The sequence below is a fragment of the Malania oleifera genome, chromosome 9, assembly GCF_029873635.1.
Source record: "Malania oleifera isolate guangnan ecotype guangnan chromosome 9, ASM2987363v1, whole genome shotgun sequence".
NCBI classification, from domain to species: Eukaryota; Viridiplantae; Streptophyta; class Magnoliopsida; order Santalales; family Ximeniaceae; genus Malania; species Malania oleifera.
Genome location: NC_080425.1, coordinates 17,568,190 through 17,590,818, shown reverse-complemented (window position 1 = coordinate 17,590,818; position 22,629 = coordinate 17,568,190). Strand labels below are relative to the sequence as shown.

General features: G+C 37.5%; 1 protein-coding gene across 1 annotated transcript in view; it reads left to right on the top strand.

The window, feature by feature from the left end:
- The first annotated feature begins 707 nt into the window (after positions 1-707).
- LOC131163812 (ubiquinol oxidase, mitochondrial-like) overlaps positions 708-22,629 on the top strand; it is a 50,205-nt gene continuing 28,283 nt past the window's right edge. Inside the window, exons 1-2 of the mRNA XM_058120582.1 lie at positions 708-1,424; positions 22,016-22,144. Of these exons, the coding sequence (XP_057976565.1) occupies positions 1,098-1,424; positions 22,016-22,144 (456 nt within the window). The 5' untranslated portion in view covers positions 708-1,097. The remainder of the gene's footprint in view (positions 1,425-22,015; positions 22,145-22,629) is intronic.

The following is a 22,629-nucleotide window of genomic DNA, read 5'->3' as shown; positions in this document are numbered from 1 at the left end:
GATGACGAGAGACGGAGAGAGACCTAGATCAGATCCGAGAGTCTGATATGAGGGAGAGGGTTGAGAGGCAAAGACTCAGCGTGGCATGACGGGCGTCGGCAACTCGCAGAGTGACAGTGCAGATAAGAGAGGAATTGAGTGATAGTGTGAAACCCTATCCCCCACTCGGCCACTCCCCAGTCCCCAGCGGCCCAACCCATATATATATATATATATATGTATATAAAGTAGTTATATTAAATATATATATTTTTTATTTATATCAAAATTTCAATTTTTTCAGTTTGGTTTTTCAGTTTTGGTTTGATTTTTACTTTTTTGATAATTTTTATACACCCCTATTTTATAATACAACCAATTGAGGAATAGTAATGAAATGAGTGTGGTTAGTCAAATATATATGAAAAAAAAAAAACCAAAATGACATCATTTTGCTCTTGAGAAAAGGACAAATCTCGTGTTTCGACACCAGGCTGACCCGCGATGTATGGCAGTACATTTCTCAAAGACATGTAAGTTTCATCATGGCTCACGTGCTCAGTTAACGCTGTTGTCCTGTGAACTTGGAGCGCTAGTGAAGGCTGCGTATCGTAGATTCCTGTAAAATACAAGGCATAATGGTCTTTTCATAATGTCTGCTAAGGCAAGAACACTTTATCCCAAATCAGAATTCCCTGCACCACACCCCCTCGCATTAAACTCAATTTCTTCACTTTCACCTCTCTAACGTCTATTAAATTATCCCCATCAACAAGTGAAATGTCGCCATTGTGAAAGTGCACATTAAAATTGTACACCTCAGAAACATTCAATCGTAACCCAAACCAAACCCGAAGGCTCCAGTCCGAGGCCCTGATGCCATCACAACCGTCCAAATCAATCGCCATCAAATTAACGGCCAGTAAAACTCAGCGCAGATCATTCCAGAACACCCGCGACACACAGCGTCGCTCAGGGTCTTTCCAACTTCCATTCCCAGCCACTCCTTTAACTGCATAGAGAAGAGACTTCCAGTCTCTGTCCAATTTCTCTCTCTCTCTGGACTGGAACTTGCTATTGCTGCATAGAGTCGAGAGGCTTCTTCTCAAAGATCAAAGATGAATCGGTTTGTGGGGAGGTCTGTAGTCCGAGCTCTGGTCAATGGCCAAAACGGTGGCCGGAATGCGTCGTCTTGGGCGGCCATTGCCGGCAGACCTTGGGAAGCACCGGAGTTGAGGCGCGGAGGGGTGGTGTGGTTGGGGAGCTCGCGCTGGCGGAGGCCGATGAGCTCGGCGGCGGAGACGGCGATGACGGAGAAGAAGGAGAGGGCGTCGGCGGAGAAGAAAAACGAGGACGGCCAGGTGATGCTTTCGAGCTATTGGGGGATTTCGCGGCCGAAGTTGACGCGGGAAGATGGGACGGAGTGGCCATGGAACTGTTTTATGGTGAGTGGATTTTGATTGGTTTTAATTATGGCGTTTGAATTTTGAGAAGTGCCTTTCTTGCTTTAGATTGCATGGAATTGAGTTGTTCTGTTATTTCTTTGTGAGGCAAGAAAATATGCTTTTAAAGGCATTGACTAAACAGTACATTGATGAGTTCTGTAGTTGATGTGGAAATCTAAGAGGGGAAAAAGAAATAGAACTGTTTTGGCTCGTAGATTTTAGTTTTGTTTTACATTTCATTTGGAAAATGTAAAGCGCAGCTTAAATGAACGATGTGTGCTTTCTAGAAGCGCGCAAGCAGTTTATGAGTATTTCGTTTTGCAGAAAAACAATATGTGTGTTTGTGTGTGTGTATAACTGTTATCCAAAAACTACAAAAAAAAAAAAAGCAAAGAAAACACGATGGAAAAAAAACAGATCATGATTTTTTATTTTTATTTCTTTTTCCAACTTAAGTTCAGTGCTTCCCAAATGATCTTATTCATTATTAATTATAAATCCTTGAAATTAATTAGTGTGTTGTTTTAGCGTTCCGTTCTTTACCTGCATATTAAGTAATTTTGAGTGCTTTCACAAGCTTAATTAGTTTGTTGGTTGAAACAGGTTTGCTGTTTATATTTACATTTATTATAATCTGTTTGTATTTGCGTTTATTACCTTCTGTGTGTATTTATAATATGCAATTTATTGTATCTCTCTCCCTTTTTATTTTATTTTTTAATTTTTAATAAGCGAAAGTATATTGTGTTAAAGGGCAAGCCTAATGCAAAAAACAGTGCCTGAAGAAAACAGGAAAATCGGATGTGAGAAATTCAAGTCAAGAAGAGAGATCTAATGTAACATTTCAAGAAATAGAAACTCAAAAGGAGCACATAAGGATGTCATTTAATTTCTCTACCAGAAGTTATCATTTAATACCCTCAGAAACTTTCTTGTCCCTTCCCTCCAGTTCCTCCAAATCACACAGCAGGTGCGTCGGTCCAATCCTTAAATTCTGAACCCCTGCATTTCTGATAAAGAAACAAGGATAAGATACTGTTTGGCAGTGGTAGATCTAGGACCAATCAGTGGGGTCTGAGTCATTTGTTCCCCATGAACGAGGCAACTCTTAAAAAAAAAAAAAAATTATTTTGCAAAATTTAAGTTAATTTTTCCATTCATAATCACAAACTATTAGATTATTAATATAGACATAGCATTGTATTACTAATCAAAGACAAAAATAGAAAAAAAGAAATCAGAAAAAGAAAAAGAAAGAGGTCAATTTTTCATAGTATATCCACATGTACTATTTGTTAAAAAAAAAAACCTTTTGATTTGCCTCGACGAATTTTCATGTTTTGGAATTGCACCATAATCAACTTATTTGCAATGCAATTCAAATCTCTCTTTGTACAAGTGACTAAATAATTATGCATCCAACAGTTTATGGTTCAATAATAATAAAAATAATAATAATAATAATAATAGTAATAATAATAATGATTTAGTGTTCACCTCAAATTCTATTTAGAAATATTAATAAAATAACTCAATGTTCTAAAATATTTGTTTTTGTTTGAAACTTTCAGGAATTGATAGAATCTTGGAATCTGATATTGTTTATTTAGACGTCTCAAATAAACAAAAAGATTGAAAAAATGAATTAGCCCACCAAATCATGTTTATTTGGACTTAAACTCCATGTTGAATGGGTGCAATCTCCAAAAACCCTTCTAACAATATGCATATATATTAGTAGTGGTTTTTGTAAATTGAGTATGCTCAATGTGGATCTGTCCCTGCTGTTTGGCATGCTCAGGTAACATTAAACCATGGCCAAATATGACTGCAAAGTTCCCTGTCCACGCATGCAATAGTGAAGGAGTAGGTGAAAGAGCCTTTGATCATCTTTAGACTTTCACAATAATATGGCTTTCAGGCGCAGATGGATATGAGCAGCCTTCACTCTCTCGCTTGGGAAAGGCTTTCAAGCCAGTTCTTGTCCTCACCAATCATGCTAGACTTGAGCACATCAAGTAGAGGCCTCCTTTGAGCCATCTTAGTGTATAAATTTTGGTACGAGTGACAAGTTAACAATCCCATCGGTAGTCACCTCCTTCGCTATGTAGTTCATCCTCTTATTGGAAATGCTGTACTGCTAATATGAATGGTTTGTTATTGGTAGAATTCTTTCATGGACTAGTATATTCAATTTTATTTAGAGCTCAAATAAAATGAATGTCAAATATGGGCGAGTATTATGCCAGGCTTGTAATGGTTAATGATAGCTAAATTTGTGTATTGGGTTTAAATGTGTGTGTGTGTGTGTGTGTGTGTGTGTGTGTGTGTGTGTGTGTGTGTGTATTTGTATATAGTATGCTAAAAGTGATGATTAGTTAACCATCTAAAAGAGAAGTTCAACGATCTATATATAGCCCTATTCCATTTGTCTATCTTGTTTTGTTTGTTTATTTGGTGTCAAAGCCAGTTGATAGCGTAATTACCTAACAAGGTCTAAAATTTTGATTTTGACTCAAATTTCGAAGCTTCAAAAGTACGGAAATTTCAATTTTGATTTGAAAAAATAATGGAAATCAGTAGTAAAGCATGGAATTATTTTATGCAACTTTAGAAATTGTTAATAGATGTAATAATATAAGTTTTAGGACTAATATATTACAAGTTAAATACATTTATGTTGCATATGAGGTAGAAAAGTTGTAATATAATTTGTGTATCAAACATATTTGTAAGATAATGCGTATTAAACACGTTTAGTTAATACAAATGAAATTTCTAAATCATTTAAATATTGTTTATTATACAATAAAGATAATTTAGGGATGAATGGTTGGATAAAAAATGTTGTTGTAAGTTTATTTTTTTTATATAATTTCAAAAGCCCTTGTAATGAACTTTTTGTTTCAATAAAAAAATAAAATAAATTAAAATAGAAATTTCACTTCATTCCTAAATCTCTTATTTGAATTCAGAAGAAATTTCATTCTATAGTTCAAATTTCGACAAGTTTTGCTAAAATTTCGAGATTTCGATAAATTTTGGTTGATTCATTGAAATGTCGATGGAAATTATGTAAAAGAGAAATGGACTACCATTTTAATTTCGAGGGTGATGGAAATTAGAAATTTTGACAATTTTGAGGAAATTAAAGACAATCTTACTGCTAGTTTTTCCCAATAAGGTTCTTGTTTAGTAGGGGTTCTATTAATTGAGTAGACTCTGTGGCTGTTGCTTAGGTGGATTTTGCATACTGGAAAACTAGCTCGTATGATGAACAATTGAATGCTTGAACTGTTTGGTGATAAAATCTAGGATATGGTTAATGACCTCCTTTAAAGTCCCATGTATTGCTGTGTGTTTTTGCGGTGATACAATATGTTTCTCGTATGGTAGCATTGGGAATGTCAAATATTGGTCATTCTTTGGAGCTTGCTTGAAAAATAAATTAATAAAAGAAAGTAAGAAAGCTGCATAACCCAGGGTTACGTGATAGATTACACTTGCTCTAAACTTCATCCCAGTAAACAGTAGAATCTTGGTTAACAAATTTCATATATCAACCTTGCAGTGTCTTTGCATGGGATCCTTCATAAAAAAAACTCATTGCTCCCTTATCCCCTGAGCAAGTTAGAAAATATGTACACACTTGTAGAATGAATTACTTCCAAATCCCTGCATCTGATGAAGAGACATTCTTCTCACTCTCTTTCCTTGATTTATTCCAATAAGACCAATGTCCATTGTCATATAGTCTGGCTCACATTTACACTTTATGTAGGGAAGGAACAACTAGTTGTCTTCTGCATCATTTAGTCCCGCATAAAGAAATTCAGAGTCTAGAAATTCATAGAGGGAAGGCAAAGAAAGAAGGAAAATTGAGAATTGTATATTTCTCGGTGTGAAAATTACATTATACAGAGGCTCCTATTTATACACATTCTCTACAGACAAATTACACCAATTTAGCCTAATCAATTACCTACAATCAAGTCAAATCAATCAATAATATCAAAATCTCAACAAATCAGCCCGTATTTGCTTCTTTGACCAATCTCAAGAGCGATTCTCTCTCATCAATCTTTAATGTCAACTCTCCCATATCCTTAACACTCCCCCTCAAGTTGGAGTGGATATTAATGACACTCATTTTGTTTAGTAGATGGTTGAATTGAGTAGGTCCAAGAGCTTTGGTAAATAGATCTGCTGGCTTTTGACTTGTAGGTATGTGAATGGTTTGAATGACTTGGTTCTGGAGCTTCTCTCGAATGAGATGACAATTGATCTCTATGTGCTTTGTTCATTCATGGAATACTGGATTCGATGCAATGTGGATAGTTGCTTTGTTATCACAGTATAACTTGACTGGTTGTGGATGTGCTATCTGGAGATCTGTCTGAAGTTTCTTTAACCAAGTAATCTCACAACAACTTGATGTCATAGATTGGTACGCTGCTTCAACCGAGGATCGTGAAATTTTTGTTTGCTTTTTGGTTTTCCAAGAAATTGGTGATTTTCCTAGTAGAATACAGTATTCGTGACTGATCACCGAGTATTTCTACATCAAGCCCAATCTGCATCACAAAATGCATGCAATTTTGATAGGAAAATCCCTTGTCCAGATGATTGTTTGAGGTATCGTAAGACTCGATGTTCTGCATCCAAGTGAGAGGTTCGAGGTTTGTCCATGAATTGACTCAGAATGTGTACGACATATGCTAAGTCTGGCCTGGTGATGGTCAAATATATCAGCTTCCCAACCAATTGTCGGTATGAAGATGGATCTGAAAGTGGTTCCCATCAGTCTCACTAAGAGCCAGATTTGGTTGCATGGGTAGATTTCCTAGATTAGCACCAAGAAATCCAATTTCCTCAAGTATCTCCAAGGCATATTTCCTCTGTGATAAAAGGATGCCAGTTTTTGAGTAGGCCACTTCTATACCTAGAAAACATTTTAGAATGCCAAGATCTTTGAGTTTAAGACATTCTCTCAAGTATTTCTTGAGTGCATCAATCTATTCCAAGTTGTTTCCTGTCAGGATGATTTCGTTTACATATACCAAGACAATTGTAAAACTGTTTTTGTAGGATCGGACGAACATGGAATAATCGGCTTTAGACTGTTTATATCCAGCACTAATGAGAGTGGAAGAAAGCTTGGCATACCATTGCCTGGAGGCTTGTTTGAGGCCGTATAGGGATTTGTTGAGCTTGCAAATTCAGTTCTCCCCTTTTCGTCCAAAACCAAGAGGAAGGTACATGTAGACGTCTTCATCGAGGTCTCCATGTGGGAAGGCATTGTTGATATCAAATTGATGGAGATGCGAATTTTGTACAACAGCAAGGGCAAGAACAGTGCGAACAGTAATCATTTTTGCAACAGGAGCAAAGGTTTTAGAGTAATCGATACCTTCCTTCTGATTATACCCTTTAGCAACAAGAACAAGGCGAGTCTTATAACGTTCCACAGAGCTATCTAGATTGTGTTTGATTTTGTATACCCATTTGCAACCAATGGGTTTCTTGTGGGGTGGAAGAGGAGTCAAAGTCCAAGTATGGTTGGCTTCCAATTCATCAATCTCAGCATGCATGGCATCACGCCACTTAGGATCTTGCATAGCCTACATGAATGACTTGGATTCTTGTGCAAAGGAGATGGTAGTGGTGAAGGCATGGTGTGTAGGAGAAAGAGAATCATAAGAAAGAAAATTAGAGAGAGGATAAATAGTACCTGAGGAGCAGACTGACGCCAAGTCAGATGGTGGGATAGGTCGAGACGAGAGTGCTTGTTCAACATGAAAATCCTGTAAGTAGGCAGGTGGCTGAATCTGGCATTTGGATTGCCGAACTTGGATAGGTGGGGTAGGATAAAGGGGAACATCATTTGGTGGGAGGAAGTATGTGGCTGGGTAGAGGGTTCAGAAAGGAGATATGGAGAGTCAATGGGATGAGGTAAAACGGTAGAGGGCGACTCTGAGGTAGTTTGGCTTGAAGGAAATTGATCCTCGTAAAAGACTACATCACGGGATACAAATGTTTGGTGAGTTGCAAGGTCATACAGCTCATAGCCTTTTTGGCCATAAGGATAGCCAAGGAAGACACAACGGGTTGCACGGGGATCAAATTTGGAGGGATGGCGGAAGTGAGTGGAGGCATAACAAAGACTCAAAGATGGTCGTATTTAGGTGGGGTACTGTATAGCTTCTCGTAAGGAGATTTCCCATTCAAAAGAGGAGTGGATGTTCTATTAATCAAATAAGCTGTAGTGAGGAGCATGACCCCAAAAATGTTTAGGCATATTGACCTGAAAAAGAAGGGCTCAAGAAACATTTAAAAGATGACGATGTTTATGTTCCACAACTCCATTTTGTTTAGGAGTGGATACGCAACTCGTTTGGTGAATGATGCCTTTTTCTGAATAGGAGGAGGAAAGGTCAAATTCTGGCCTATTATCACTACGGACAATTTTGATCGTAGTGGAATGTTGGTTTTCAATGAGTTGAATAAAAGAAAGAAGAAGGTGCCAAGTATATGACTTATGATGCATTAAGTATACCCAAGTACATTTGGTGTAAATCAACAATGGTAAGAAAATATTGAGCCCTAGTGAGTGATGGGACATGGTAACCTTCCACGTGTTAAATGGAAAGGTGTAGGAGAAGAAATTGAACTAGAAGGAAATTCAAGACGGGTTTGTTTAGCCTATGGGCAAATATAACATGGTTCGGAATTGAAACTAATTCCAGAAACATTATTGGAAAGTAAAGACAAAACTTTATTGGATAAATGGCTAAGTCGGCGATGCCAAAGTTGGGAATTTGATGTAGGCACCTGACAACGAGCAGGAATCATTCTGGTGAAGTAGTACAAGCCATCCCACTCAATGCCCAATCCAATCATCCTCATCGAGCGTAGGTCCTAAATTAGGCACATATGAGCAGAAAAAATGATTAGACAATTGAGTGTGGGGCATAGCATACAAACGGAAATAAGGTTAAAATGAAAGGAAGGGACGCAAAGGACATTCTTCAAAATGAGGGAGGAAGAGAAAACGATTGAACCAATATGAGTTACCAGAGCATGAGAGCCATTAGGGAGCCCTATAGTACGACCATGAACAGGAATGGAGTAGGTTAAATCAGAGGGAGAACACACCATATAATCGGTGGCTCCACTATCAAGGATCCAAAGTGTTTCAGGAGAGAGGAGGGGTGGTTTACCTGATAAGGATGACGCAATATTACCTACGTGATTGGCCATAGATGATGACTGAGTAGCAGTGTTGAGCATGGCTAGGAGCTGTTGGCATTGATCAAGGGTAAATGGGAAATTGCTGTGGATGGGTTGTTGTCAGCGGAGGAGACTTGGTGTGCACTTGGTTTTGAATCTGAGCTAGGCTTGCGGGAGCTAGGTGGGAACCCATGGATGAAGTAACAATGCTCAATGGTATGACCTTCCTTGTGGCAATGCGTGCATTTCGGCCGTGGCTTGCGAAAATTCTTCCCATCTTTTGGAGTGAGGAGGATATCTTTGGCGACTAAGGCAACGTTGTCGATGGGTGAAGGAGTCTGAATGTTCCTGTGGCATTCCTCTTGAAGAACCAAGCCGTAGATGCGACTGATTGTGGGAAGAGGGTCTATCAACAAAATTTGGGCATGGATGGCACCAAAAGACTCATTAAGGCCCATGAGGAACTTCATGGTGCACTGGCATTGCTAGTATTGAGCGATGTCTTCTTGGAACAAATGGGATTAAAGTGATGCAAGATCATCCCATAATAGCTTCAGCTTGGTAAAATATGTAGCCACCGATGTATTGCCTTGAACAAGATTATGAATTTCTTGTTCAAGGTGATACATGCGAGGGCCATTGACTTGGGAAAAACAATCCTTCAAATCTACCCAAATATCTCAAGCAAAATCACAGAAAATAATGCTAGTAGAAATGTCTTGAGAAAGAGAATTGATTAACCAAGCTTTTACCATGTTGTTGCAGCGGGACCACTGGCAGTATTCTGCAAGGGAAGATTTGGAAGGCTTGGGAACAGTGCCATCGATGAAGCCAATCTTGTTTTTGGTGTCAAGGGCAAGGAGCATAGATTGACTCCATGTGGTGTAATTGGTTTCCGTGAATGATTGAGAAACCAATACAACACTGGGATTGTCGGTGTTGTTGAGAAATAGGTGGTGAACTGGGATCATCAAATTTTTGGGAAGGTTGGGTGCTTTCAACATTGGAAGCCATAATGTAGGAAGTGGTGCAGACAGTAATCTCGAAAAGACAACCAGGTAACCTCCCAAGAAAGTGAGGGGAGTCATAATGGACCGCTTAAAACCCAAGACTTTCCTTAGCCAGAGCTTGCCTAGACATTGTATTTGTTGAGAATACTATAAATCCCTCTAATAAAAATGGTAGCCTTTATTAGAAAGGAGAAAGAAAAAATGGAGAGTAAACTTACAACAATTGAAATATGTTGTAGCTTACTAACAGTTTGTTGCAAAGAAATAGTAGAGAATGTAGGGCTGAACAACGTGTGATAATTGGAAAAAAAAAAAACAGAGAGTGCTTTGTATTGTGGCCGAGAAGAAGAAATGGAGAAGAGAAGATTATGCCCTTCAGAATCCTAAAGCTCTGATACCATGAAGAAATTTAGAGTCTAGAAATTCAGAGAGGGAAGACATAGAGAGAAGGAGAATTGAGAATTGTATATTTCTCGGTGTGGTGTGCAGATTACACTATACAGAGGCTCTTATGTATACACATTCTCTACAGACAAATTACACCAATTTAGCCTAATCAATTACCTACAATCAAGCCAAATCAATCAATAATATCAATCCCAACAAATCAGCCCTTATTTGCTTCTTTGACCAATCTCAAGAGTGATTCTCTCTCATCAATCTTTAATACCAAATCTCCTATATCCTTAACACCACATCATCGCTAGAATCTTGCGATCAATGCTAGCATTGTATTTTGTTATCCCAATTTCAACATCCTTCTAGGTGACCCCAAATTATTGGAAGCACTTAAAAATTCAACTTCAGATTGCACAAAAATCAATGATTACCTAAAATGCCACCATTCACCACCAAATGAGCTACAAGCTCCAAAAATATGCATTTAATCTTGCTACTCTCGTTTTGACCCATTCTCAAGACGCCCTTTCTATCCATGTGACCTCAGGCTCCTCCCCTTTTTACACTTATGTTCCTCGGGAACTTTCCATTGAGGAACTTGTGAAGATTCTTCCATATATGTGGGTAACAGGCTATAGAATGCTCCACTTGGGCTGTCAAACTATCCAATCTTGGGATCCCTCTTTCATTAGAAAGAAAGGGATCCACAGAAAGAAAGGGATCTAAGTATTCCTACCCAATGACAACCTGCTCCGGTCTCTGTCATGTTCCCAACAACATTCACCCTAGATATCGGTGGGATTGGTAAAGCTGGACCTCTGATAGCAAATTTCAAGGTAGACTCAACCCAATCTATTTCTTCAAAGACCCTAAAACAAGCCATTGTAATTGGGATGTAGACTCTACATCTTAAGCATGCCTCAATGATGAAGAAGACAATAATGATGACACTTCAATTAAAGAGAAAGAAAAAACAAAAGTCAATGTAGCAACAATTGGAACAAAGGTGTGAAGCAAGAGATCCATAAGTCAACCTTTTGGAAGAATTGAAAGTTTGATTACTATGTTCTCTGTCCAAGAGCTAGAAGCAGAAATCCAATTCTTCTCTCCATACTCTGTATAAGCCACCTCCAAAACTTCACTTACGCCTATAATATTAAAGCTCCCTCTCTATCACCTACAAAGAAATATCATCTCAGCCTCAGTCAATTCCAACACAACCACCCAAACCATCCTCGCATGAACAAATGACCTCCCAACCAATTAGTTGAACTCCATTACCAGAAATGTAATATGCTAAATTGTGACAACTACCCCCACTCAGGTGATGGAAAATTTCAGTTATCACAAAAAAACACCAGGAATGTTTGGAAAATCAAGAACTCAGCCCTGAGAAGAAAAACTAATGGGGACAGATTTTCTCTAGTTGAAGCCTTAATCTGGATAGCAAATAACTCACATGCTCATAACAAAATGCTTAAGTAGATAGTCTCAAAGCAGGACCATTTTAGGAGATGCAGAAAAGATTCCAATCACATTCTAAAATTATTCCAAGACTGCACAACAATATTGCCAAACTTGACTCATAACTATACACCACTGCTACTATAGTAAAAAACCTTATCAAGCCGCTCTTCATATTGCCAAATGAGAGGGACACCTCCATGCCCAGCTAGACCCTCTTAAATGAGTAAAGCAACTAAAAATTCCCCATATGCTCATATATCCAAGCTCGTTAACTTTTCTTTCTGCCACAACCATCAAATCCTTTCCAAAACCAACCACAACAACTCCAACCATTAGCCACAGGATATCCCGTTGTCAACACTTTCAGGTTTGGCAATTTACCATTCCATACACCTTCACACAAGCATCAGAGGAAGCAACAGCCAAGGCTCTTTGCACAAAAAAGACCACTAACCTTGGTGCATGAACTAGCAGCACCTGGCCCCCAATTTTGGAGCCTCTTTGAAGATCAGCCATGTCGCCTTGTCTCCCTATTGAAAATCCTAATCTTATTTCCTCATTCCTCTAGAACCTTGCTCAACCATCTCAATTCTCCCTATCCAAGAAATCTTGTTGGGAGAAATTTTTTCCAAGTTTGAAGAACAGGAGATGTTCATGCTAGAACCACCCGCAATACCAATTGCGGGAGATTTAATGTTACAATCTTCTGCAGCCTTCCAGTACTTCCATAACTGATTAAACAAACACTAAACAAGGTTTCACCCTCAAGATATTCCACCTGATCAATGGCAGGGCAGATTTTACTAAATATCCTCGTGGTGCACAGTGGGTAACTTGCAACAAGTCGTTGACAAGTTCATGGCAAGGTCACAAGAAAAGTTACAAGAATGGTAAATCTTGGAAACAATGGATACAAGTCACACAAGTCCAAAACCTTGAAGGGCTCATGTCCTACATCCATACTGAATTCAAATCTTAATTATTATTGTGACCATGTCTGTGAAGAATATTTGAAGATGAGATGTTGTTCCTTCAGAAGAACAGGTTTGGAGAAGCAACCGTAAGTCCAGATTCTATGCCTTCAATGGCATGGATGTCATAAACCTAAAATAGGCCTTTCTCATCTTTTTACCTGATCCGTTAAGGAATGAGACATCTAAACTTCCAAACAGCAAAAGAGTTGCGCTTTTGACTTGCTTGTTGGGAGAGTCTTAAATTCTCAAATTCTTTCATTGTCTTGGAGAAGATGTGCAACCAAAAGAAATTCGTTGATAACGTCATCTATGTACAATAGAAGCTAGGTGCGACATTTGAATGCCTTGATCTTTTTATAAAATTCCTTGGCTGAAAAATTGTTCGTCCAAGCAAGAAGAAGCACCATTTAAAAATACGAACTTGAGAAAAGGTTGTGAAGGTAATTCAGGAAATTCTGTGGGAAGAAAAGGTGAAAGGTTAAAGCTGCAGACAGGCAATATATCTACACCAAAATAATAATAATAAAATAAAAGCCAAAACAAAACAAAACAAAGCACTTGTCCAAAAAATAGAAAACAAAAAGAGACAAGGTTTTCAACTAAGTCTCTTTAATCCTTAGTGAAGAAAAATCAGATCTTAAATCAGTATGTTCTATTGACTACCAGTGTCACAAGTTGTTCTTGCTAGTCAACTACTCGAAGAATCCAAAATAGAAGAGAATAAGTAAGAGTTGATCCTTTCTTGAGTCAGAAATTGAGTTGTTGCAAATAGTTCCAAAATTCATTTATTATTCTCACAACCTATCTGAATAGCTTACATCGATTTCATCTCTCATACCTATGAAAAGCCCCTACCTGAAATTGCATTTTTTACACAAGCAGCCACATTTCTAAATTGTTCACTTGAAGGCAACTAGTGAAAAGTTTATAATTGACAAAATTAGCAAGTGAGTTATCCATAAAACACCAAATGCTTGGATCTACCTTACAGATAAAGACCTTTTCATTGGGCTTCATAAGCTCCCAAAGTTCAGATGGTCAAAAGCGGGTTTAAACTCAGCATTGGTCTATGCCTTGGTCCTAGGCTCCATACTTGTATTTGCCCCAACCATTCAAGTTCGTGAAAGCATGGATTGTCCAATCCTCATGATTGAGTTTAGAAACAATTGTCATAATCCATTTTGGCTGAGCTTAGATTTCTTTTTCAGGCTACCTTACAAGAAGAATGAAGACATAAACCTAACCAACCCATCTCATTACTTGTTTTTCCGAACAAGAACTATGCAATTCATGAGTGAGGCTAATAGAAGAGATTTAATTACCATGGGCATCCGAAGTTTTCTACATGAACAACAGAGGAGAACAAGTTCATTGACAATTAAAATTGGTATTACTAGCCCCTTTGTCATTTCCTTTCACATGATAAATTTCTTTTTTCTGCAGAAGCATGCATTGTTCCATCAAGTGTCAAATGCAAACATATTTTCCAAATTTGACTTGAAGGTAGGATTTTGGCTTCTTGGCAACCATCTAGATAGTGTAAAGATGTATTTTGCATACCAAATCATCATTATCTTTGGATGGTTATGTCCTTTGGCTTAGAAAATAATCCATCATATTTCCATAAAGGAACGTTAGAGGTCTTTGAGCAAATCATGGAATTTCCTTAGATACATGAAGAAATTCTCCTTTTCTCTAAAGATGACAAGAGCATGAGAGGTTGCTAGAACAATTACACTTTCTAGACCAGCATTATGGAATCATGCTTTCAGAAAAGAAGACAATAATTGGCCTAACCTCAATCAATTATTTTGAGATTGCCATGTGTGATGGCGATTACTCTCTCCAACCTCATGTTGCCTCACAGTTGGGCAACTTTTTAGATGAATTAAGCTTTGTAAGACAAATTCAACATTCCCTAGGTATTACTATTTACATATTAGACTCTATTCCAAATGTGGCCTTGCTCAGGACAACTTTGTTTACCCTCCTAAGGAGAAATCCTCTACTATGGAGCCTAGTACACACCAAAGGAGTCCAGGAACTTAAAGGAATTGCAAAAAAAAAAAAAAACTACCTTCCCTTTAGATCCCATTAAATGGAATCAAAATTCTGCAAATAGATGCTAGTGATGAGGATTGGGGAGCTTGCTTGTTCGAAGAGATTTAGGGGAACATAAAACTATGTGTTATAAAAGTGGATTCCAAAATTTCATAATGACACTACCAGTTCACATTCAAGGACATCTTGGCAATTGAAAGAGGAGTATAAAAGTTTCAGTTCCACGTTCTAAGACATCATTTCCACATGGAAATGTATATGTACTTCTTCCCCAAGGATGCTACAGTTCAAGCAAAAGGTCCTCCAACACCCCTAACTCCTCAAATGGGCTAATTGGGTTCCCTAGGATTTTGAGGTTCGACAAATAAAAGGAAAGAAGAATGTCCTTCCAGACTTTTTATTGCGAAAAATGGTTTCTTCTATCCTTCCTATAATTTACATGCTCATTGTTGGACCAGCAAGTTCTCATACCATTGAGTTCTAGGAGTCCCAAGCACTTGGGATATCCTGGATGATCTTCAAAATATAATTGTACATTACTCCATCCACAAACGAAGTACGGGAAAAAAATCAGACTATTCCTACAGGTCCTAGTCTCGAATTATGGGGTTTCCCATCTCACCAACCTAAGATTCCATCTTGAGTATAACTATCCCAACATAATCCATATACCTTGCCCTCTTGAGGCAATGTGTCTTTTATGGCATCATTTTGAGATATATACAATTGGTTTTGGATAAAGTTTGATGTGTAATTAACAATCCTTTGGAATTGTTGAATTTGTTGTATGAAACCTAATTCATCCGAAAAGTTGTCCAATTGAGAGGCAAAGGTTGGAGAGAATATTCACCATTTGGTATAGCCATCCTAAAAAATTCAATCAATGTTTGGCTAAGTACTTTTCATTTTAGTTAACATGATTCCACAATATTGCAATAGAGGATGAATTTGTTATAGCAACTTCTCATGTTCTTGGTCATCTTTTGAGAAGAAACGAATGTGAGCAATGTATATGAGGGAATTATGGACGATTGGTTTTCAAAGACCTTTACCATTTCTTTTTGGAAAATATCATGAAGAATTTTGTAAGCCTAAGGGCATAATCATCTGTTGATAATGATGACTTGGTGCATGGAATGTTGTCTTTTGTCTATTTTTTTTGGATGGTTACTAAGCTACCAAAATCCTTCCTCCAAGTTAATGTTGGGAAATATTTTTGCGTTTGATAATACATGAAAAATAGAAAAATTCTGGTGGTGTTGATTGTCCACAAACTTATTAGTTTCAAATGCCATGGTGATAAAGTCTCTTTTATCAGCCCTATATTCTTTGGAGTTGCATCAGATTTTGTTTGGCCAATGAGTGATGAGATGGTTGCGTGCCTATGTGGCTTGCCTTGGTTGGGTTGTATTCTTCATTCTTCTTGAAAGGTAGCATGAGAAAGAAATTTGAGTTTAGATGAAGTGGATCAGGAGACTTGTTTTTGAACTTGAAATTGCATACAAGGATTGGATAATCCGAGTTTTCACATCAGGACCTGGGGAGAGACCATTGTTTAAAGCTTAGATTGTCTTTTGACCATTCAGCTTTCGAAGCTTAGAAAGCATATCAAAACAAGAGAAGGTCTTTTACTAGCAAGGTGGATCCAAAGGCTTGATGTTTTATTATTTGTTTGGGGAAGAGCCTGATGAGAATTGATTTGACTTCAATTATGAACTTTTCTCCCGTTTGCTGCCCTGAAGTTCTGTGAGTATGGGAAGCAAATGATTTAGGAAGAAGTGAAGGATTTAGAACCATGGTAACTAGGATAATGTGATACTAGAGCAACATCAATGATTGTAGTCATGGGAAAAAAGAAGAAATTGAAGAGGAGAGGGGAAATGCAAGGGAGAAAACCCAACATTCACTTCAAATTCAAATTCAGAAACCTACTTACAACATGGCTTTCACACACTATTTACTAGAAAGCCTCTAACGCAGAAATTACACGTATACCCCTAAAACAGCATGAAATTACAAGTACACTCCTAAAATACACAAATAGTACAAGCAAACCCCCAAATACACAAAATCTTATACTAATTAAACTTGACACATGGTAAACTATTAATTGAACGCAATAATCCTTTGACCCAATTCTTCTTAATTATTCTCCAACAAGGATCTTCCCAGGGTCTTGCTTCTTGCCTACAAAAATCTCCCCTAGTTAGAAAAAAATTGACCTCGAATTTTGAAGTGTTGGAGAATCAAAAGCAAGAAGCGAACTTGGATTCTTCAAAAGGCAGCGCTTGAGTGAGACAAGAAACCACGTTCTGGTGGAAGCACCATAGACTTGAGTTGAGAATTTGCATCAATGAACGTATTGGGCATGACAAACTCAACAATAGGAATGTCTGAAAGACTTTGGATGTCTTCTAACATATTCTTGCTTTGCTTGTATTGTCTTCAATTTGAGTAACTTTGGCATGATCAATAATCTCAAATTATTTGTCTTGGTTGGTTGGTAGTGCAGGCTTCAAAATGATTTTCTTACCATCATAGTGGAAGATATGTGTGTTCTCATGTCCTTGAGTCTTAGCCCAATCATCTAACCATGGAGAACCTAGGAGTACATTGCCAACATTCATAGCTATGATATTTACGCCGAACATTAGCAAGATATTCACCCATTTGGATAGGAACCAAACATCTTTCATGAACATGTAAAGTGGCGCCATCCATCCAAGTTATGTCGTAAGGCTTTGGGTGAGGTTTTGGATGAAGTTGCATACGGGTGACTCCATGTGTGGAAACCATATTCATAGGGCATCTTCCATCAACGATGATTTTGCAAACATTTCCTCCACACTTGAGAAAGGTGTGAAAAGGTTTGAAATTGTGCCCAAAGTATGATAAATGGCATTCCTTTGTCCAATATTTTATCACTATATACCTGGATTTATACATATACCCACCGCAACTATATATAATCAGAAGTCCTTAGCACAATTTGAGCACAATTCTCAATCTATTCATGTAAGACCACAAGTTTGACTCTCAATTTTCAAGAACAACCTTCAGGTCTCCTTTAATCTCGAGTATCTAGTAGAAATGAAATAAACTCACTTAGAAAACTTACAAATGCAGCAATAAAACCTGATTTCCAATGCTGGCTGCAACAATTTATTGCTGTTCATATCAAACTATGACATATGCTTGCAAATATTAGGTCCAATTCAAAATATCAGTTTGCAGATCAAAATACCATGGAAGAAACCCAAAATATCATGGCTGGATCAATTTCTCATGAGTCTGGCAGTTGCAGGTTATTTTTTACACATGTATCACCAGCATGTGTGGCGCTTGAGCCTCCGACAAGGGTCCTCTAGTGATGAAATTTCAGGACAAGGTAGATCAGGGGCTGGGGAATGCAGCGATGGTGGTGGTGGTGGTGTTGTGACAAAAAAATTACTAGATGTTAGAGATTTCGAAGGGCACTTGGCTGGAGCATGTGGGGCTTCATGGTGTCTGGAAGGTGATGAAATTTTAGAGGCTATGGTTTTGGGGGGTTCTTTTTTTTATGGCATGGAAGGGATAGAGAAAAACTTCAAGGAAAAGGGGTGTTTGAAAAAATGGGAGACAGATGGAATTTTGAAAAGTTTAGAACGCTTTTTTAAACTGAAATTTCAGGGAAGGAAAGATGGTTGAAGAGGATGAAATCTGAGAATGGGATTTAGAGTGACAGAGATGGGGAGAGAGAGTTGAGGGAGAGGATTAAAGAGGAGAAGGGAAGAAGAAGAAAGGATGGAGAAAAAGCAGCAGGGTAGAATAGAACAGAGAGAAAGAAGAAGAAGAAGAAGAAGAAGAAGAGAAGAAATCAGAATAGAGAGAGAGCTGAGAGAATTAGGGGAGAAAATTAGAAGAAAAGACGAAAAAGAGGAAAGAAGAGCAGGGCAGAAGAGAAGAGATATGGGGAAGATGGGGGGGGATTGGTATACCAAATGATGCTGGTTGCAGCGTCAATGGTCTGTAGCCATGAGAGAAATAAGAAGGGATTGAAGAGAGGAAGGGGAAGAGAGGAGAGGGGAGATACAAGGAGGAAAACCCACATTCACTTAAAAATTTCAAATTCAAATTCAACAACCTACTTGCAACAAGGCTTTCACACACTATATGTAAGAAGCCTCCAACACATGAATTACACATATACCCCTAAAACACCATGAAATTACAAATGTACCCCTAAAATACACAAATATCACAAACTAAATATTGTGAACTATTAACTAAACCTAATAATCCTTTGACCCAATTCTTCTTAATTGTTCTCCAACAAGGATCTTCCCAAAGGCTTGTTTCTTGTCCTACATCAGTGTTTGAATAAAAAAAAAGAAACATGATATAACAGGCAAGGACTTTCAATAGATATTAGGGAGGAGGTGACTTCAGAAAATTGTCCTTTTTTCGCACATGAAATACCTATCTCGGTCTTCCCTTTAAACCTTTTCTTTCTTAGGAAGTTTCTTCCCATCCTTTCCTCAAGATTTTTTTTTTCCCCAAATAGCGCTCTTGGTTGCTTGAGCAAGAACAATCTTTGCCGCAATTGTATTTTATGTGGAGATTAGGTGTTTGCATGTGACATGTAACTTCTTTCCTTTGGAGATAATGTTATCAATGAATTTCTTTTGGTTGCACATTTTCTCCAAGGCAATGAGAGAATTTTGGTAAAGAGCCTCCCAACGAGCAAGTATGGAACGCAACTCCTTTGTCATTGAGAAGTTTGGCGATCTCATCCCATAACAAATCGGGCCAAGACTTAAGAAAGCCTTCCTTTTGGTTTATGTAATCTATATTATTGATGACATAGAATCTGGACATACGGTTGCTTCTCCAAAGTTTAGCATCTCATCTTCAAATATTTTCTTGGCCTCAGTTACTAGAGTGATTGACATGCCCTAAGAATTCAATCTAAATGTAGGAAATAAGCCCTATAAGTCTCTGGACTTGTAGGATTCCCCAAGGTTTATCCACCAATCTCATAACCTTCTTGTGTCCTTGTTAATGATTTGCTACATGGTAGTTTGTGGGTGTGGTAATTCTGCTGTGCACCACAAGAACATTTGGTGCATTCTGTCATGCTTTTGACAAGTGGCATATGTTTGAGGGTGAAACTTTGTTTTGTTTGTTGTTTGTTGATGAGATATAAGAGCTGAAAGGATGTAGAAGACTCTTCCTCCAATCTCCTACAATTGATTCTATGGGTGGTTTTTGCATGAACATCACCTATTCTCGAAACTCATTGGAAGGAACTAGATTTCTCGGATAGGAGAGAATTGAGATGGTTGGGCAAGTTTCTTTGAGGAATGGGGAAATAGGATTTGGTTTTTCAATAGGGAGATAGACAGGTTTAAATTTGAATAGGCTCCAATTTGGGGGTCAGGTGCTGCTGGATTGTGTCAGAAGAGCATAAATTGTTATTAGGTGTTTTGTGTGGGGGTATTTATACCCTTTGAAAATTTTCATTATTAATAAGGAGGGCCTCACTCAGTTGTATGTATCTCATATTTTTTACTGTCACTCATCTTTATCCACCCTATGAATCTCTCTCTCTCTCTCTCTCTCTCTCTCTCTCTCTCTCTCTCTCTCTCAGATTTTAAAGTTCAAAACACATCTGAATGCATGGTCCCTTTGAATGCATGTAATGAAAATAATCCATCTTAGGTCACCTTATAACCTAAGAGACATACAATGAAGCAACTAATTATTAGTAGATTTAATATTTAAATGCACTTGCAAAAATCATGTACATAAAAAAAGACAAATAAATGCTACACCCAGTGCTCTTGGTTTCCATGCTGCATTTGGGTTTTGGGGAGGGCATGATGTATGTAGCATTACCTTCACATTCGAAGAGGTTTATGTGACTCAAATGTGTCACATTTAGGTATGACCGTATGAGTATACAACTTTTCCTTCACATAAGTGAATACAGATATGCGTGCAAATTAGTTGTTTCGTTGTCACAAAATTATGCCCTTTTTTTTGGAAGATGTTACTTTGTTCATAACAATCCAAATTTTTAGTTGTGTCGGGGTTTTTTGAAAGGTGAGGAGAATTTGTGTCATGTAGAAGTAATGGATGTTCTAGAGAGGGCCTTAAGCTAGTGGGAATCCAAAACTTAAGAAATTTCTGAGCTAGTGTCAAAAGACCCCACTCAAGAATGATTGGGAATATTTATAGAGGAAAGGCAAACTGGTGTGGGATGTCATCGTCCTAGAAGAGAATGCCACATTGTGCCTTAGCCAATGAGAAGTGATAAATTATTTGTTGTCCTAATATAGTGGTGACACATGGCTAGGATAACAGGGAAGAAAAAGGAACATGTGTCACAACCAACATGTGCCAAACGCTTGAGTGGCCTAGGAAAAGGTTAAGAGGTCTAGACTCCTCTTGAAGAACCCTAATTCAGGCCCACCAAGCCAAGATTCTCTAAAACATCCTAGGGCCAGAATTAAAGAGATCGCTTCATGAGTCTTTGTCACTAGTCTCGGGTGCACAATGCCTTTTTGACCTCATGTCATGCAAGAGTGCAGGCATAAGACAATCAGCAACTAATTCATAATTATGCACATGTGAGTTCAATGTGCGGTAATTTCAATTTTGTTTCTTTTTCTTTTTTTTTGAGAAGGGTACATGCTTCTAAAATCTTCTTTTTCTTTTTTAGTTGCAGATCACTGTGACATTATATTATTCAACATTTATTTCATTTTCTCCAGTAAAATCAATATATATATATATATATATATATATTTTATTTGTATGTGTGTTTTAGTTGAGCATATGTCTTTGTGCATGTACGCATGTGCATGCATGATGCATCTTTGTGTACACAGGAATGTGGAAAATCATTTTGGTAAGTGTGCATGAACATCTAGACTTAATATGTTCATAACAATATTGATTGAGGTCCTCGTTCCTTTTCTATCAGTTTGATGATAGGGACTTAAACATATATACTTAATTTGTTTTCTTTACGAAATTTCTATGCTCCACTTATTTGCATTCCATGACTATCTCTTGGCTAAATTAAGTATTTAGTGTGAGTAAGAATGTACCATTTAGGTAAATTGCTTAAGGATATGCAGTAGTCCAGATTCAAAGCAAGATTAGTGTTAATTTTTTTTTTTCTTGTTGTTCAAGTAATTTGTTTGCATGCATATGTCCTACCTAGGGCTTCTAATTAGTTGAGTAAGCATTCATGCTGGAGTTGTGTCTTGTTTTTACTGATCACCTTAGTGACTAAGAACCATATACAACGCTGTCTAGTCTGCAATTGTTGCTATCTGACCTCTGTACTTCCGTGTTTGTTCCTTGCTTTGTTTCCTGTAATGTTATTGGGAGAAAACTTTGAGTAATTTATATTTTAAATTTTGCATCTTGATTTTTATTGGTATTCATCTTTATTTTGTAGCCTTGGGAAACTTACCGTGCAGACTTATCCGTAGATCTAAGTAAGCACCACGTGCCAAAGACTTTTCTGGATAAAGTTGCATACAGGACTGTGAAAATACTTAGGATTCCAACAGACATCTTTTTTCAGGTGAGTTACCTTATTTTTCCTTTGTCCTTCCCCTTATGAACTATCAAGACATTATTGGGTCTGATGGCTACATTTTATTGATTGATTAGATTAGATGATACTTTTTTTTTTGTTTATCAGCAATTAAGTCCATACTTCTTTTATTGGACCAGGCACTTACATTTTATTAATTGATTAGATGATCATTTTGTTAATTGATTAGAGGATACCTTTTTCTTTATCAGTGATTAAGATTATAGTTCTGTTTCTTTTAAGTTTATGTTTTGGGGTTGGTTTCATTGTGAAATATAAGGAAGAATAGGAATATATCTGGCTACGCCTACTCCACATAGCTATACATCTATTGAATATCTCCCCATTTCTTAATAAATATGTTTGTTTTTCTGAAGTTCAACTTTTTAGTTCGTTTTTCCAATTAACTTTTGAAGATTTAGTTGCAAGTTTTCTTAGTCCTCGCTTTTATTTTTACCAATCATTTGATCTGA